The sequence below is a fragment of the Asterias amurensis genome, chromosome 1, assembly GCF_032118995.1.
Source record: "Asterias amurensis chromosome 1, ASM3211899v1".
NCBI classification, from domain to species: Eukaryota; Metazoa; Echinodermata; class Asteroidea; order Forcipulatida; family Asteriidae; genus Asterias; species Asterias amurensis.
In genome coordinates, this window is record NC_092648.1 from 20,031,974 (window position 1) to 20,052,130 (window position 20,157).

Here is a 20,157-nt window from a genome sequence, read left to right on the forward strand (position 1 = left end):
AAGGTATTCACTACATTTTGAAGTATATAAGACATATTCCCTTACATATCACCATGTAATAATTTCAAGGTGTTGTGGCACAATATGCTGCCGATCAGACCAGGCATTACACAACACGCAGGACCAACGCCTTTACGTCCCATCCCAATGGAGCAGCAATAATGGTTAAGTGTCTTGCTTAAAGACACAAGTGTCAGGAGCGGAAATCGAACCCACACTCTGCTGAACAGAAACGCCATAGCATGAGTCTGACGTTAATATCCGCTCAGGATTAAACATAATATATTGGCACCTTCAGGGAACTGTCTTTTTTGTTTCTTCTTTCTACTTTAATAAGTCAAGAAATATATAGTTGGCACAATACCTTGAGTTTAGAATTGACTTGTCGTGATAGGTTAGCTTGTTATCTTAAGAAATACTCATTTAGCCCAAAACATGTGCTGTCCATGTTGACCTCTAACCCATGTGTCCGAATTAACAACTGCAGCTTGGGTCACCATATTGTAACGCTCCCTAACAGCCACAGTAGTAACCTTTAAGGCCGCAATTTAGACCCAGCCGAAATCGCGGTGTTATTAACAAATGTTTATTTCTGGAAGGGAGGTAAACACGATGGTTTCAACATGATAACAGTTGATTGAAATTGAAAACTAATCTTAATCTCAGTCTCTATCTTCTTATCGCCAATCTTTCAATTCATCTTCCCTCTTGTCAGGTCTCGTCATTAGAATGTCTCGATATACGCAACACCAATTGGACCGAGTACAGCATGCCCATGCTAGCGAGGGCGCTACGTGCCGACATCACGTTATCGGCACTACACATGGAAGGGTGCAATATTTCAGGGCGACCTCTTTTCTTGCTATGTGAGTACCAGCCTTGGTTGTTGGAGTGGAAAAGAAAGATTTACATGCCTTCACATTCAATTTGGATTCTTTCTCCTTTGATTACCTTTTTAAGGGAGGTCATTGGTTTTTTTGAAAGGGCAAATTCATTCCCACTCACTCTAAATCAGTAAACACACTAGCTGATAGACAATTTTTACAACAGAAACGAGTTAATCCCTGCAGTGTGGGAGTAGAGGGTACTGTGAAAATTTGATTGCAACAATATGTGGCAATATTCCGCTTAAAGACAAGAGTTAATCCCTACAAAATGAGAGTAAAGGGTACTGTGAATATTTGAGAAAAATTAGAAAACTTGAGAAAATGAGCTGTAAAACCCATGTGAATACAAAGACAAATTTCAGTATATTTTTGACACAAGTGATTTATAATGTACAGCTTCCTATTGATTTTTTTCAAACATCGTCGCCCGAACAACAAATCATACCCTGTCTCATGAGCAGTTTGGGACCTTGAAGTACCTTACATGAATGTGAAAATGATTCATCGATTGCACCAAAGAGTACAATCTTAACAGCAGCAAAATCTGACCTTGCTGTCTTTATCTGCTTGCAAATCTACGAACAAACATTGGCAACGTGGAAGTTGCTCGAAAATGTCCTCTCCTGGGCAATTTGTAGCTGGTGCACTTCGCCCGTATTAGGAAAGGTTTCATGATTTCTGTTTTTCTATCAAAGATGAAATCCCTCCAGACTGAATTCTATTACAGGGTAATCCTTTAAAGAGGGAATCCAAGGTTAAATTCAAAATGATTAACATGTTCTCCTAATTATGACAATGGGGAATAATTACAGGTCTCTAACCTTACATTGATACAAATAGTATATTTAACCCTTCAAGTGCATTTTTTCCCCATAATTTCATGGTCTGTGTCATTTTTGTACAGAGAACTTTCAATTCAATCTTGAATAATGAAGACATTCAATTAAAACGGCATTGAATTTGAGCTGATGACTGGTGCAGAAATTCCTCTTTGGATTGATCGTTGTTCAGAGACATTTGATTTTGCTGTCCGATGACAGAATGTTATTATACATGTACAACTCTGAAAAGTATTGAATAAAATGATGTTGTACTCAATTGTAGTGTGAGGTCAGGGACTTGGTACTTTCTTCCATTTTTACGAGGATTTTCTATTGGAAATAACGCATCACAAAACTCAATTTGACCTGTGAGCCCCTCTTTAATGAATCTTGTATCTCTGCAATTATCTTATTAATTTCTCCCACGTAAATGGCTTTTAAAATTTCAAATGCCATATATTGATTAAAAAATGTATACGTAAATACTGAGTCAATGCTCAGTGGAACTTATTTTTTTAGTTTCATGAATTCGTTCTTTAAAAATTTTCGGATGTATTTTCATTTCTACACAGTAATGGCATTGAAACAGAATACCTCGGTACGAGACCTCTATCTTGCTGAGAACAGACTGGTGCCCTCAGATGCAATACACCTTGGCAGTATGCTCAAACACAACAGAGGTGTCAAGCTGCTAGACCTTAGAAATAACCACATACAGGTAAACGTGAAATTTATATCTTGACTTTAAATAGAGATGTCTAAGGGCCGTGTCACATGAGGCAATTTATAGGTAACCCGGTCCAGGCAAACTCAAAGAAGCGAAGGCATTCACCTTTGAATGTTCACATATTTTTCTTTGGGGATCGTAAGACATTGTTTGAATAATGACTCATGTGCTTGGTTCTGTAGCATGCACTGCAGTTGGTTGCCTCCAGGATGCCTGTAGAAGTTGCCTCGAGTGCCTCGAGGCCCTAAAATAGCGGTCTAGACATCTTGCAGACTCGCAACATAACTTTTATTGTCCATAACTTTTGGTATATAATCTTATAATTAAGGGATCAATGCTTGAAATGTCTGATAAGGATAGACAATTGTGATGAGTTGACATAAAAAATAATCTGAGTGCAACAATAGTTGCACCTTAACCATGTTGTTAAAGTTAACACTGGTTTTAGTTTATGGAGTCGACAAACTGCTGCCCACAATCATCTGTTCCTCATTCTAAATTTACCTTGACAAACTGCTGCCCACAATCATCTGTTGTAAATTTACCTTTTACCAAAAACTGTGGAAATAAACTGCAGAAACTATTCAGATCAATCAAGGGGTGAATTGTTTGTAAAGAGCTGCTAGGTCGGCAGCTTATGGGCATACTTGTTGTTCTGTTCAAATCAAATTAAGTTCTAATCTATTTACATCAAGTTGTTATTGATTCAACCTACAGGCTAAATTATTAACAATAACACTTGTTCTTTCTGGGTTTTTTTGTGTTGTCTTGTTTTTGCTTGTCACTTAATTCCTGCGTTTGTACTTAATTAACAACAACAAAACAAATAGGGACAAATGCAGTGTCGGTGAAAGCATGGCTTCATCTAACAATCAAATATGTTGTGATTTGCCTTTTCATGTTTTTATTTCTCATTAAGCTTAATATGCATTCAGGCAGTGATGTTATCAGAATCAGATTAGTCTGGTTTACAGGAAAGACATCAAATGGATACTGATATCAGATATGAATAGACCCCTTCAGGCCTTATATTTCACACACACATGAAGGCAATAAATAGGGGTAACTGTCTTCCATGATCCCTGGTTATTGCCTTGGTGCCCTTAGAATTGTTCCAGTACACATTTTCATAGAGGTTTCCTTTGCTAAGGATAAATTGTCTTGCCCCTCACAAGAACAACCTATCAGGCCTGTCATAAGTTACAGCATAGTTTTAAATTTCTCAGACTTTAGAGACAGTGGATACGTCAAATGGTTTGGGGCAAGCTTTTGTATAGCAACCTCCAGATAAGCAAACCCTAGTACCATTGTGCGTTACACACTCATTCAGATTGATGTGTATGGGTGTTCACCGTCTGTTATGGAACTATTCAAAGGCTTGCTCCAAACCATTTGACATGCTACTGTAGTCTAAGAAATTCAAATCTAATCAGGAATTCAAATTAAGCGGTAGCTTGTGGTAAGGCAAGTCAATGTACCGGGCATTATTCAAATCTAATTCCTAGATGGCTTATTCAGAAGAGAATCACAGAATATTTGATGGACACAATTTCATTTCTTCAGTCCCATCCCTGAAGAATTCTGTACAATCTACTCACATTGAACTCTCCACTCAGTCAATTCAGCGTGGAACTGACCCTCCCTCCTTGCTTCAAGTAAATAAACTATCCTGTCTAACCTAATGTCAAATACTCCTTTAACAAATCTATCAACTGTCCTTGCCCTACCACTAGTTTATTTCAGATGCCATTTAGTTTCCATATATACCCCCCCGTGAGGATAACGATAAGATACCTGCCAAATGATTTCCTCCCTGGCAGTGTAATTACGGTAAAAAGCCTGTAGGTATTAATGGGGGGGGGGGGAGGGGGTTGGAGGTATATAGTTCTTTTTATCATTTGGTTTAAAGGAAAATTACAGAATTGGTTTTGACTAACAAAACAGTTGCTGGCAGTGTAAGCACTTTATGTAATCCACCATACATAATCTGACAAACCTGTAAAAGTTTGTGATCGATCGGCCATCTGGGTCACGAGAAAACAGTGAAAAAAAACATTACAGATTTTGCATGACATCGATGCAAAAACAAAAGTGTGTAAAACAATCACTGAGGGATAAACTCTAAACGGGATTTTGTTTTCTATTTCTTATCAAATATGACATTTCAGACAGAAATTTTTCAAGGGATGTTTTCTACTATCATCATCATTAGACCGAGTCAGTTTTATTTAATTTGTGATCTTCACAATTTTTTCCTCTTACCTATAATGTTTCTTTAACTGTGACTACATAAGCATGATTGTATCAGATTATGTCTGAGGTATAACCCACCATATCAGATATCACTGTTATGGACAGTGGTTTGATTGGTTTTTTTTGTTTTGTTTTTTTTGCAGGATGCTGGTTTGTCCCATTTGTGCGACGGTTTACTCGATCAGATGGAAGGGCAGTTAACGACGCTGGTACTGTGGAATAATCAACTCACCCAGAATGGAATGACACATCTTGCTAGAGCTTTGGTATATAATTTGTATAGTATTTCTTTGTTTTCTTCGGCTGTTTACCTGTAGCTGTGTTTGTCCCTTGTCTTTCAGTTTTGATGTGTGATCAAGGGTCCCCATTTAGTGGGTCTGTGTACCTGTTCAGGGTTTCCCTTTTGCAACGATGTCACTTTTTATGTATTTGTGCAATGAAGGTTATAAAGTAAAATTCAAGAAAAATAAAACAAATAACATACACAACTCTTACACATCTCTGTTCAATCTTGATTAGTGTTTTCTTTTATTTGAGGTAAATAAATCTTGCAATCTCACAGGAGGGTAGCGGGAAGTAGTTCGGAGTTCGACTCATGATTGTCACGAATGGTTTATTTGTGTTGCTGAGCTTTAATGGAATCAGATTACCAACTAATATACCATGGGATTGATATTGTCTGTGGTGGTTGCCCGCACATTTTGCTCGGCAAATGAGTTTGTGGTTTTAGTTCCCGCCGATTACTAATCAGTGCTGTCAAGCTGGACCCTGTTTGTACAGGTTACGACTTGTTATTGAATTTTCAAAAGTGCAAGTAAAAAACCACTGCACAGACGTAGAAGCTCTTTCACAGTTTTCTGAATGGAAATATGTCCCTGTCACAGACAGGAAACATTTATTTCATACTGACTCACAATAAGAGATACATACATTGTAGAAAAAGCAAATAATTAATCAATACATACATATCACACTATTTGATTTACTGAAAATGAATGTACATATACATAAAGTCAATATGTAGTAAAAAGTGAAGCAAACAATGTTACTTTTGTTCTTTTCTCAACAAATATTCTGCCCAAAGTCCCACATGAAAGTTGGATGTCAAACCTTACTTTAATTTATTTTAAAAAGAAATACGTACAATAATTTGTTCATTTGATTTGATAAGATAAGACTGAAACCAATTTGACTTGACTCATTAGTTTTTATTTTAATATTGGTTTTGATTTTGTTCCGATTGCCCTTTTGGTTGTTGTTTTTGTTTTTGTTTTGATTTTGATTCCGATTCTGATTCTAATTATAATTCTTATTCCAATTTTGATTTTGTTTTGGTTTTGATATTAGTTGACAACTGGCAGTTGTCTTTAATGAAAATGATATAAAATAATCCCAAACATGTAAAAAGTACCTTTTATAAAAATGTGAAATACTCTTGTGATCAAGTTAAACAAAAGTGAGCTTTATCACACTATATGTCAACATCATAGAAATAGAACCCAGAGAACGCTGAGTGTCTCATTGTGCGTGCGGTTTCGTTGTGAGACCATTTTTATGGACGTACATATGCCATTTTTGTTACGCGTGTATGGCAAAATATTTTGCCATGCAATTTTGCCATACAATGACATTATCATTGACCAATGAACACACTAGAAATGGTCTATGTGCGCTGACATCTTGCCATTTTGCCATACACCCGTCTCATGCGATGATAATTTTGCCGTAACGCGCGGTATCGATATGCTGCGTTCACAGACAACACAGAGGGTGGCCGAGCTCAGCATTCTCCGGGTTCTATTTCTATGGTCAACATACATTGTGATGATCATATTACCACCCTTTAATGTAAGTCTTCCCTGAACCAATATACCGGTTGGCTAAAAACCAAGTCAAATAATTGAGATTTGTATCTGTCTGAGGTTTGCAGTAAGTCTTCTACGTTGGACTTGAAAGATAAGTGTCACTGTTGGGGGGGGAGGGGGGATATATTGGTGATGAATCCTGAGAATTAGGAATCTTGCAATTGAATTGGATTTCGTTGTCAAAAGACCTGCTGTCGATTTCACAAAGAGTTAGGACTCGTCTTATCTCAAGTTAGGACGAGTAACTTGGGATTAATCTTAAGGTCTGCGTGCTACAGTGCAGGGTTGGGACTCGTCCTAAGTCCTAAGATTAATCTTAAGTTAGGAAGAGTTTTGTGAAATCGACGGCTGTTCACATTAAAGAGCCAAGTTATGGAAATTAAAACCCCAGGAGATATTTATTTTATACATAGCACATTGTTGTGAGTTTGAAACAAATGATTTATTATTGCTCGTATTGATGGCAGACTTAACACTGTTAGACGTAAAGTGGGAACTATCTATTTTGAGGCCAAGTCCAAATTGGCGGCTACAGCTACGGCTGCGGCTGTTTCAAAGGGTGTTGCTAAGGACGTCCTATTCCTCAACGCATGATGACGCTGAAATCTAGCCGTAGCCGTAGCTGTAGCTGTACCTGCCGTTTCCGACCTGGCCTTATCTCTGTTGCCTCCTTATTCTTTATTTGATCTTTCTTCAAGCCCTTATTTTTATTTTTTTTATTTCCTCCACAGCCTATCCTTAACAATCTGGAGACATTAAATCTGGGTCAAAATAACCTTGGCAATGACGGAGTGCACATCCTCAAAGATGCCCTGATGAAGAACCGCTCGCTGCTCAGACTGGGGCTGTATGCATGTAGATTTGGAGATCAAGGTAAGATCATGGAGGTACCTCCATGGTAAGATGCAGCCATACGCAGTTTATTTCAAGACCATACAATTCCTAATACTTTGATCTTTTTACCCTTGTCAAATGGCACTTCTATGATGGAGAGAAATATTTTAAAGGGCACCAAGGCAAGGACTTGCAGAGCTGTAAACTCTTCTTGATTCGACAGAAAGTTCCATTAAAATAAAAAAATCTTCCATGTTCTGATGAACAAATTTGGAAATCTCCCTGACAATGAAAACATTTATTTTTGTATGCCCTTTTTTGTGTGCACCCGACAATTTTTCAAAACTGAAAATCTCGTTTTTCAGATTCAGTAAAATGTCAGTGTTAATCTGGACATTCTGATACAGTAGGGAATCCTACTAAATCAAGATGTAAGTCTACAATGTAATGGGAGAGTAGTCTGTTGCCATTCTACATGGTGACGAAGACCTCTGGTAAAGTAAACATGAATTAAAAAGAGTCCAGTTACCATGCGGCTGGGCTCATCAGTTGACGCCATCCGGGAAAAAATGAACTCTTTTATTGAATTCACAGATTTCCATCCATACAGCCACTCTCGTCAACTTGGCTGGTTTAGACTTACATTCGGCTGAAAGACGTACTTATAATTATTTGACGCAAGTAGAGACACTCAGGGGGTGTCAAGTTAACTTGAAATGTGTCGCATAAGTCCATGTTACATTAGCTAATGTATTACTGTATATACTGAATGTATTATGCAGGGTTGGTAGAGCTTACAAAATAGTGGCAGACAGTGTTCAGGAGTTGTGTGTACAACCGTAGACATGAAATGACAAACCTGTGAAAATAAGGGAATCAATGTGTGGTGAAGAGGTTTTCAACTAGTGGTTTAATCCCAACGAGGCCTGGTTCTTGATAATTTTAACGAGACGAAGTCGAGGACAATTTTAAGGAACCAGGCCTCGGCGGGTTTAAACCACTAGTTGAAAACCGACTCAACACACTTTGATTCCCATTCATAAGTACCTTTTCGGTCAAAAACATCATCACTTTTTGGTCAAAAAGATGGTCGCGTGATGTGGCACAACTATTTCAGCCGTTGCTCTCGACCAATAGGAATGAAGAAACTGTCTTATAAGAACAGGTGCAAGGTCGCGTGTCACGCCCATGAATTAACACTTTTTACCAGTCATAAACAAAGGTTTATACACACCCACGTGACGCGCTCTCCACCAATAGGAATAGCGAAACTGTCTGAGGTATTTATGAATGTGGGTTTAAGCCATTGTGCCAGCCAGCAGAAAATAGTGAAAAACCATGCTCAATTTTCAGCTTGTAAATGCACTGTCCTTAGTTTTGATTGTAAGAACTTATATCAGCAGATGCATTTTTTTTTTTTTTTTAGGATTTCAGATACAGTTTTCTTGAATATGATTGCATTTCAGAGGGAAATATTTCACAGAAAAAAATGGTTCTAGTATGAACTTCACGATCAGTAAGCTTTAAGGCTGAAATTAAACAAGAAAGTTTGTTTTCCCTAAACGATTTTATAAGAAAAAAGTGGGGGGAAAACAAAAATTCTGGTTTTTAATCAGTTAGAGTGTGTATATAATACCAAGCATCAAGGGAGATCTTGCTGTGATTGCTTCTCACTCATAACCATAGCAATAATCCCACAAGTAATTTGTTCAATGAGAGTCATCATCATCATCATCAACAAGATTTGCAGATCACTGAAGCTGCTACTTTACAAGAAACTGTACACCCCACTCTTCGCTTTGGGAATAAAATATTCAATAATTCCCTCACTTAAATTGTGTCATATCAATGGCTGTCTTAGCCGAACGGTTTAGTTAAACTGTGTCATATCAATGGCTGTCTTAGCCGAACGGTTTAGTTCACTGAACCCAAGCTCTGATGTTGTCAGCAGCATAGTGTGGGTTCAATACCCGGTCATGACACTTAAGCCCTATAGCAAGGCACTTAACCATAATTGCTTGATAACAAGTTGGGAAGGCAGAGAATTCTGCTCTAGTGACCAGCGAGGGTCCTAGTGGACGATACCCATGCCTGCTTTCTTACGGACTGTGAAGGGGGGTAACCTTGTTTCAGCCCAAAGGAGTAGGTGGCAACTTGCCCCTGGTGGAAGTTTATTTGGGTTAAAGCGCAATTGTCAGCCAATGATTTAAATTATTTTTACCTCATTGAGGGCGCTGTGGCACTTGTGACAACATCCAGTGGCTGTGAATGTTGTGAGAGCTAAACATTTTTGTATCAACATAGAAACTATCTCACATTGGTTTGTTTATTTCTTGTTTGGGCTTTGTGGCCAATAATAAATTTGTCTCCCATTGTTCCCAGAAATAAAAACAAAAAAACACACAAAACAGGTCAAACATTAAACCGAAAATTGTATGTTATCTGTTAACTCAGGCACAGTCGCACTGGCAGAATTCGTCGCAGACAACTGGCAGTTAGTCAGGCTAGATCTACGGGAGAACGAAGTGCGAACCGGCGGTCTGATGGCACTGTCCTATGCCATGAAGGTCAATAAAGTACTGCTACGTCTTGACCTGGATAGAGAGGTCAAACGAGAACAGGTTTGTTTGTCTGTCTGTTTGTTTAGATGATCTTCTCAACAAGGGAACTCAGCAAACTCCCACAAGGGGATATAAATATCAAGCTAGCAACAACCAATTGGTTGTCACAGTGGACATCCTCATACTCATGTTGTTTCTAATCAAATTAAAAAATGGTTCTCAAATGGTTTCCCTTGGTCTTTTGTTCGTGTTGGGCTCCAATTACATCCAAATTGGGCTTCAATTATGATGAAATTTGAGGATTTCCTTTGAAATTGTAGCCCAATTCAAAGAGCTGATTTAAAGCACCAAACATTGTCTAAACGTAACAAAGAGTTAACTTACCAGGTAGTTATTTTATTCCAGTAATAGCAGAAACCTGGTTTGTATATTATGTGTGAGACATTTTTTCTCAGTTTCAATAAAGCTGCTCAAGCAGAAATGTTGCTAAAAATTTCTTGATGAAGCAACAATTTTTGCAGGAAATAGTAACAAATGGTATGAGCTAGTATTTTGGCTGTGAACCTTATTGTTCTGGAAACCAAAATTGTAATGTGTTATTTTATTAATTGCAACAAATATTTTTCTAATTTTACTTAATGTGTGTGTGATGTAAACTGTTATTTGAATGATATTTTATTATTGTGCAATCTTTTAATTCGTATTTAATTTCGTTACTGATCTGTATTGTATTCATACGTTTCTTTGTCATATGCATTTTATTTCCCCAGTGCAGGATTTATATTTGTTGTCAATCTATCGATTGAACTTGACTTTGTGCTAAAGCAGCTCAATGTTGGGCCTTGCCATACATTTGTCTTGAAATACGTTTTCTCTCCTCTCTTGTCACATCTACTTTATAATTTGATCTTTTTTGTATTTATAGTTGACCACTTAGTAATTATTGTGAATCTATTTGTTTTTGAACATTGCTTTCAGATTTGTATCTTTAACACCTTCTTAACGTAAACAGTGAATACTGTTAAAAATGAAAGGGTTGAAGCTGCTGAATGAATGCATATGGAGTGAGCACTGACTACACACCTTGTGGAAACAGACCTATGACTAGTACATGCAGGGATCATACTACAAATGTATTCAGAATCCAACAACCACACGTATACCAACAAAATGAGTCATTCATGCGTATATTCATGTAAAGGAATCGATTCGTGAATGTTTCCTGGTCCCAAGTGCTCTCGCTCTGTTTTACTGTGCTGCAGTTCTCGTCCCCGATGCTTGATAAAAATGATGCGATTAGATTTAGAATGTCACTAGTGAGTGGATTACATACTCCACATGAAGCCTTTGCCAACAGACTGAGAGTGGGGCATTAGCCTCACAAAATAATCAGATTTGGGTTTTTTCCCCTGTATATGTTCGGAATGTCTGAACTGCCGGGGGATGTGTGTGATAACATTTTTCCATGTTCACTGTATTTTTGTTTCAGGTTATTTTAAAGTAACTCCTTCAAGAGTTGTTTAAGTTTTTAAATTAAATTTGTGGTAAACGCATTGACTGATGTAGGATCTGAAAGCCACAACTTTGAGGTTGTAGTGCTGATGTTATGTACTTGAGTTAACTTGCTTTTTGTTGGTTGCCTCTTTAGTGTGGGTTTAACATATATTATGCTGGGTAGGGTTAAAGTGATGGTTACGGGTAAGGTTGGGGATTTGATCAGAGTTAGGGTTAGGCTTAGAGTTTGGGTTATGGTTTGGGTTTGGGTTGAACTGTATAACATGCTGAAACCTCTCTTACATTATTTTGTTCTCTAAAAAAATGTTTGGTCAATCTAAGATTATTTAAAAATTTACCCAGTCACTTTCCTTACTTGATTTTAAAAAAATACTGTCGATAAAATAAGAAACATTTTCTCTGGTATCATTTTTGGTGTCTAATTTTTTTTCCTCTGATAATTAATTTTTTGTCAGATGCGAGGGTATGAGGATCTTCAGAAAAGCCTCCACAGTGAACTCAGCGGACATATTCAGCGGAACCGAGAACTCAATCGCTTAGGTGAGCCGCTGAAACCTCGGCCGACTAACTCCTCGCCGCAAGAGGGCGACGAGTCGTCGAACACTCAGCAAACCAATGGGACAATGAAAGGTGACGCTGACATCATTCAAGAGTCTGAGGTACCAGATAACGGACCTCAGAGTCCGACAACGAGATTGAACCCTAGAACTCTCAATGTGAAATATGTCGCTGATCCGTCGTCCCTGCCTGTGGAGACGGAGGCGACTACCGCAAACAATGACCCTCTGAACTTGGTGAGTTTCGACGGGGATGTCTCGGTGAGAACCACCTCCCAAATGTCTTCCAGGAATGATACTGATAGCAGCACAAAGACGGAGGCTATGCAACACCCTCCTCATCCTTTAAGCAACGATAACTTCTTGAGGAGAGACTACAAGGATGACCTTGACTCCCCGTCTGACCTGCCTGTAGCTAACAGCATTCATCTTCTGACTCATCCCTTGCACGCTGCAATGGCGCCCGCCTCTCCTCTCATCCTCTCTCATGCCACTATGGTCATGGGACACGGACCTTTTGCCGATTTTCCGAGTAGTGCACCATTAACCAACGTAGACTCGGACTTGAACTCTGCCGCAGAGCAGTCTCTTGACATCCCAAGTGTAAATAACGAACCCCTGGCGGAACCGTCGAGTGTCGATGTTGACTCGACCGCAACGAAATCTGACTTCAGTCCACCAACAATATCCACCAATGAGAAGGCAGGCTTTCTCACAGATCCACTCAATGTGCTTGGGAGTGGCGACAGTCAGACTGCCGGCTTATTCAATGGCTCTGTAGAGCCAGGGCACCAGACAAACACAGAGAGTGAAGTGTTGTCCGAACCTGTTAGTGAAAAAGATGGTATGTATATGAACAACTACAATAATTTATCACAAAATGAAGAGTTTTGAAACAGTTTTCTAAAATTTTCACATATTTTGAATATCAGTTATAGTAAGTTTGCATTCAGGGCCCAATTTTGCGGAGCTGCTTAAGCACAACAAGTAGCTAAGCACAACGAAAATTTGCTTACCAGAATAAGGTTATCATTTGAAACACCATGTCACATACACCATTTGTGACTGGTACTCTGCTTATTCTGCTTAGTAGAAAATTGCTAAGCAATATTTTCTGCTCAAGCATCTCAATGAAATTTGGTCAAGGTTTGCTTGTGTCATGTGATTCAGAAGCATTTGCAGAGAATGCTTAACAATTTCTGTCTTTAGGAGGAACTAAACTCGAACAAATAGTACTAATTCTTACTAAGCAAAATTATTTTTCTAAGCATGATTTAGCAGGGAACCAGTCACACAAACAAAACACAAATGGCCTATAGTAACAGCCGGTAACCTGTTTATGCGATGCAAAATTGAGCAGAAGACATGGTATTCATGCTTACCAGTTCAATATGATTGGGGGCAAGGTTGTTGACTGCTATTACCATACACTGTTTGCAACAGATCAAAATGTCCAACTCATTGCTTTTAGACTCTACGTCAAGGACAAGAACGCATATTGTCAGGATATGTCTATAATTTCTCTTTTGTAGTAATTGACCGCACGTTTTTATTGTCGTTGTGGCCATTGAGCCATTATTAGGTTGGCATGGCAACAGATTAAAAATGCTGCATCGCTCGCAGGAAGTATTGTTGTGGGTTTTTTTTAATGATAAAGCTTGGTTAAAGCTGAAATCGATTAAAAGCTGATTACACAAACTCAGCAGCTTTTATGTTTTACTGACAACATGTTATTTAACCTGTAAGGTTTTAATATATAAACATCTCAGGGATCTTGTGTTATTCCACAGCAGATATGAAATATAAGATTTTTTATTAATTTATGCCCACAATGAATGTTAATTGTAATATTTTGTTCTCTCTTTTTGGTGGCTATAGCAACGTTGTCTTCATCAGTGGATGATTATGAGAAGGAGTTGGATCAGATAATGGCCAATGTCAGGACCTCCATGCGACCAGACGTCACATCGTCATAACTCACACTGGCTACCCCGCTCACTCAACCCCCAACTAAAAAAAAAAGAGAAAGAGGAAAACTCAAGGAAAATGCAGCAAGAAACGTCACACGTGTATGAATCAAGCATGATGAGTTTTAGAGTTTTGTACTAGCACACTGACTGGGAAGGGTTTCTGGTCAGTTGGGATTACCTGCTTAGATGTTGGGTATCTGTCGACCACTTAATAGACACATCACATGAACCCTGTGTACCATTTTTATTTTTATTGTCATTCTTTTTATTTTTTATTTTTTGCGGGGAGGGGGTGGAGAAGAGCATGGTTGGGGCTCAAATTATGCATATTATGTTTTTGAATGGGAGCTCGGGGTTGGGCCTCAACATTTCATACACAAATTGAGTGTGTATGTACTTGTAATGAATGGTTTGAAGTGTGTTTGCATTGCATGTAATGCATGCAGATGGACACTACTGAAGTAACTCAGCCCCCCCCCCCCCCACCCCAAATGGTGCAGTGGTAGATGATGACATCAATTGCTGAGGGTCTGTTGGCTTAAAAAATCAAGATCTCACGCAGCATGGTTTCACGGAAGAAATGACTAAGTTTTAGTGGGCCAGATAGTGAAAATATTGGGGAGAGTTCTACCTTTGATGAAGTACTGTACTATGGTACACAGTCAGAGTCTGTAATAACTGTTGAGCCATCAAAGATTTTCCTGGAATTTTTTTTAGGTAGAGTAACAAAACATTTATGAAATGCTGCTATTACTTGTTATTCTACCAATATTTGTTTCAAATCTGAGTTGGCCAAATATGTTTCTCATTACACACTCTGACTGTGTGCCAAATTCCAGTCTTGTATCATCAAAGGCATAATCCAATCACCTACCTGTTGTTCTAGTAGCCCCCCCCCTCCCACTCTGTTCCTCTTACCACTACACTGTTCCTCAGTGAAGCACCCACTCAAGTTGTTCATAAATAGATATAACCTTCCGCCTACACCTTTGCAACTACAATCGTGACCAGACTCAAAACATCATGGCAACTGAAGGTCTCTTGAAATTTCGAAGGTTTCAAACAACGGTTTGAAAATGTCAAAATGAGATTCAGACATAATTTTGGTTCTTGGAGTTTACCCAAGTGGCGTCATCATCACAATAATCTTGGTTGTGCTGTGTCATTTTGGGAGTCGATGTCCCTGTGTTTACGGTGTAGTGCGCATGTTAGGCAATGCTGTGTTTACACACTTACTCAATCTTTACACGCAATTTGACTCCCCAAATGGCGAGTGTTGGCAGGCAGTAGCTGTGTGTGACGTTGGTGCGGTGGGGGTGGGGGGGGGGGGGCAATAGTAGTGACAAATGAACAGCAACTCACAAACACTCTCGCATCATCTTTCTTGTCATTACTTTATAGTTTTGAGTCTGGATAGTTTAATTGAACTCTCAATTTATTCCAACCTCGTCACTCCTACCTCACTTTTCCATTACCTGTTCACCTGGATATCTTGGGTTTCGATCAAATGTGATAGGTTGTCATATTAATTGGTGGTCGTGTTGGTGTAGTGGCATCGTTCCTCGTCTAACACCTCTAGGACCACGGTTTGTATGACACTGAGGCACTTGTGGATTGGGTTTTCAGTTCCTACCTGATCTTCTGGGTTTTCTCCTGGACTAATTCGTAGGGGTTTTCCTCCCACATCTAAAACTGACACTTCCTTCCCCGTCTGCTCCATTTGGTTTATGGCCAGTACAGTTAGTTAGTTTACTTTTCAGAGAGTCCTTGACTTCACAATCAGAATAAATGAAATGAAGTTGTTTGCTTTCTCCAATAGACGATCAGAGCATACTGATCGAAACGTCAAGTTGAAACCTACGGTTCTTTTCAGAACCACCCCAACTCATTCAGTAGATAGTCAGTACATGGTGTTACCGCAAACCGTTCCATATCGTATTTCCACCATGCAAAGTTTCAAATCCTACTTGTTTTAGAATGTAATACAAAGCGATGTTGACATTGAAATAATAATGTCATAAATTAATCTTTAAAAAAAAAAAAAAAAAAATTAAACAAGTAATATGTACATGAACATTTTCAAAATAATATTTATTGTGATTTTTTGTTATACTTATGTTCATATTAAAACAAATCCAACTTTGATTGAAATGCCTGAGGATGTATATTAAAGAAAATATGGTTGTAAAATAGTGTCCCTGCATGACTGTACATTTGAATTACCCAACCTCTGGGAAAATTTTGCACAACTCTGCCACTGTACATAACGACACAAAACCAAAAATATATACATAACCGTTCTTTAGAAGAAGAAGTTTAATTTTTAGGCAAATGTCCAAGATGATTTCATCTACAAGATGTATTCTTTTATTGCTACGCTTGTACAAATGTGAAGAAAAAAAAATAAGAGTTACAGAATTGAATATTTTGTGCAGTTTTATGAATTCTGAAATTAAATATTGTGGGAATGTTGTTTGTTATGAGATGTATATATAGTGGTTTACAATGTTGGTGACCATGCAATATACTATTTTCACATTTAGCCGATGTAGTTTTTTCCAACACTTTCTATTTCCAGTGTTATTTGAGAAGCCTAATGGCTGGAGAAAGTTTGTATCTAGATAAATGTTCAATGTAGTCGAGTTTAATAAAAGCCAGTTTGAAATAATCATTCCTGAGCATCCATCCCCACAGGACAGAAATAAAATCACACAAAAAAAGTTTTCAAATCAACAAATAGAAAATGCAGTTACTGCATGTATCACACTACTTGTATTTTCATATCATTTGCCAGTTTTTAACATTTATCTAATTGATGAGTGGTTAAGGTAGAGAACAAATAAATATACATGAATTCAAAGTGATCAATCATATCAGATTGATAAACTTTTCAAACTTTCTCAAAAATCAAACCTAAGGCAGTCGATAAAACTACTGGTTTTTAATCAAAATCCTAACAATGTGTTTGACATAGAAGTGCAGAGGTATGTCAATATTTGGAGGGAATCCAATTATTATAATGAATGTGTGAACAGGCCTTGAACTCCGCTCTTGAAGGGGCACAGCAATTTTCCTCTGGTAAGGGCCACTTTTATGAGGAAAATGTAAATTTGTATCTAAACTTTGCAAAGGGCACCACGGCAAAAGCACAGGGCACCACGGCAATGGCTGTGGGTACCTTGGGTGAAGTCCTTTCTCTAATGCTTACAAAGAGTCAGAGAAAAATGTGTTAAACGCCACGCTATTCAGACTACAAGACTTGCCATAAAAGATAACCTCACAAATCTTTGATGATTGTTACCTCAGTTAATTTTATAGAATAAGTTGAGAGACCTGACTTGGCAAAGTTTCAACTCCTATTAGTTATATCTAACATGAAGTCTTGCTTTATTTCCGTCTTCTTCTTCTTTGTTTCCCCCTGAAACTTAAACCAAAAAAAACCTGAAATGGTATCCATTGTTAATAACGCCCTAAGGTGAGGGAGAATGGGGGACGGCTAGCAGAAAATCCATTACTATTTTTACTTGAAACTAATCTGCCAAATTCACTCACTTTCTGTTTTTCCCCCACAAAGTGTCTGTCTGTCTGTATTCTCACTTCCTTACCTAATACTCTCATAATGTATCACACCAGATCCATCAATTTTTTAAGTCTTCTGGCACAGACCTCATGTCTGCCATCAATTGGATTGTTAACAAGCCAATCTAGAAATCACGGCAGACACTGCAAGACTTCGTTTATTCAAGATTTATCTTTCTGTAACCCAAAGCAAGGCCAGCGTACTTGTAAAACAAGAAAAAAAATGCACCGGCTGTTTCCCGAGGGACATCTCCTGAGATTTAGGTGTATTTGAGAGAAAGTGAGACGTAGTAGGTATTGAAGTAGAACCATCCTTGATGGTATCAGATCAGATTGCATTGACCAGAAATTGAGTTTAAAGGATGAGAAGTTGAATTTTCTCAGTGGCTGGTCTGTAACATTAATTGCATTCCACACACACTGTCTGGGTCGGAAGGGGAATCGCAATTCAGCAAATCTGAATACAAACCCTGTCTGGAATACAATCATAGATGTAAATATGATTCAGCACGCAAGATGGGGTGCTCAGAACATGTTTCTTCACAAGGAGGCAAATTCGTCCGTTTTTTAGACTCGATGTTTGTTGGTCTAGTCGAAGGGAATTATTTCAATATGGTGGATCTTTAATAAAAGAAATGACATGTTTGTCTTATTTGAATGTTGAAGGGCTTGTTTGATCAATGGAATAATTAACTAGTATTTAATTAAAAAGCCACAATGGCAACTAACAACAAACAGGTATAATTTTTTGATTTTTTCATATTGTTTTCCCCTTTTAAAAATTAGCACGTAGTTATTTCTGTGTAACAAGCGACTGAAATTTTTGATACGCAAATTCCTTAGGCTGTATGTGAAACGCTGGAGGAGGTAATAAAACGTGATATGAGTAAATTTTGGAATTCAAATTCTTCAGAATATTGGAATTCAGAAGGCTAGTAAATTTAATGATATGCAAACTTGGTAATGCAAATAATGTGGTGGAGATTTATTTAATATTCTGGTGTGTTCGGGTGTTAAACTCATATGGGATTAATTTTTATAAAGCTTTTAGGCACAAACAAGATTGCCGAGCAAGATAAATGTATTGCTGAGCAGAAACAGGTTACCAGCCAAAAAGACATGTCATTCACATAGTTATGACTGGTGTCCAGGTATTAAGTTTGCTTAGCAATGTTTCATGCTTATATAACAGGCTTATGAAATTTTGCTAAATTTCATGAATCCATTGAGCAGAAAATACTACTTAGTCAAAACAATGTAAACTTGATGGAATTATAGATGGTTGTTTGTTTCCTCCAAGCAAGATTTTTTTGCACAAACAAGTTTTTGCATTTATAGACTTTATGATGGGCCTCGCTGATGAAATATGATTATTGGATGATATTTGAAGCTTTGTTTAAGGTGTGGGCAATAAGAACTATTGACAACAGTTTGAATACAATCTCTTCTATCTGGTCATATCTTTGCAAATGCCCTTTCACTTTCATTTTCTTGGGTTCAGATCTCGTTACAATGTACTGTAGATCAAAGAGGATAGTCGAAAGGTTGAATCTTGATTTCTAGCACCCACTTTGCAATATACTTGCACATTTTGTAAATTGCAATACAAACTTTATGTAGCAAAAGCTCAAATCGTTTCCTGTGCCAAACCATACTAGAAATATTTATCGGCTGTTATCTGTGGTTTTTTGCTTCTGTGTTAGGTGTGATGCAAAACTGTCCGCTATTTCCTTACCTAGATCCATACCTTTAAAAAAGTGTTATTTTAGCAATAATTAATTGGCAATTACTTGTTTTGTGTCTGTGAATGTGCCATGGAGCTTAGCTGAATGTAATTATACTCTTAAAATGAAATTTATTCTTATTTTTATAGTGGTTTGGGAAAAATTTACTCTGATTATTTTTCATTTATTTTTTTTATTATATTTAATGCATTTGTAGGAGACATTTATTAAATGGTTCGATGGAATTTGGGACTAATTTGTAAGCCATGAAGATTTTGTTTATTACATAAGCCAAGTTATAATTGTTGACTAAATCTGTTAATTTGACAAGCTATAAATTAAGTGATCAAACATCAAGGCTTTTGTTTTGTTTAATGTGTAAACATTTTCTGCCAAAAGTAAACTTATTTTTGATGTTACAAATTATTGTTTTAATTTTTTTTTACAATCAGTTCGCCTCATGGTGAAACTCTCAAGAATAATCCTGAACACTTTTGCGGATGGGAGGTAGAGGTCAGCTCGCCATGCCCGTTCTAAATTCCATAAAAACATTGTGATATTTTGTCAGCGAGTGGATTTGAAAATTAATGCCAAAAGAGAAGCGTGCTGCAAGGCGAACTGATTTTTTAATAGAGTTTAGCGGGTATGAGCGTATCGTCTGGCTGATACCTCACCGTGAATGAAATTCAATCACCAGTTAGAATGACCTAGTTGCATAATGTCTTTCATTCCTTGAAATTTCACCACTTCAATCAGATTAAATTATTCCTCTCGACACGTAAGATTTTGTTCATCAATGAATATTAAGTTCATCTGTTTAAAGGCAAAGTATACAAATTGTTTTTGGAACCATTTGATTTGTTT

At 37.7% G+C, this 20,157-nt stretch overlaps 1 protein-coding gene across 1 annotated transcript in view; it reads left to right on the plus strand.

Annotated features, from left to right (window-relative positions):
* The window catches only part of LOC139936185 (uncharacterized), a 66,933-nt gene extending 46,816 nt beyond the window's left edge, over positions 1–20,117 (plus strand). Inside the window, exons 6-12 of the mRNA XM_071930986.1 lie at positions 716–866; positions 2,281–2,426; positions 4,832–4,954; positions 7,285–7,426; positions 9,842–10,008; positions 11,919–12,864; positions 13,899–20,117. Coding sequence (XP_071787087.1) covers positions 716–866; positions 2,281–2,426; positions 4,832–4,954; positions 7,285–7,426; positions 9,842–10,008; positions 11,919–12,864; positions 13,899–13,996 — 1,773 coding nt within the window. The 3' untranslated portion in view covers positions 13,997–20,117. The remainder of the gene's footprint in view (positions 1–715; positions 867–2,280; positions 2,427–4,831; positions 4,955–7,284; positions 7,427–9,841; positions 10,009–11,918; positions 12,865–13,898) is intronic.
* Positions 20,118–20,157: the final 40 nt, after the last annotated feature.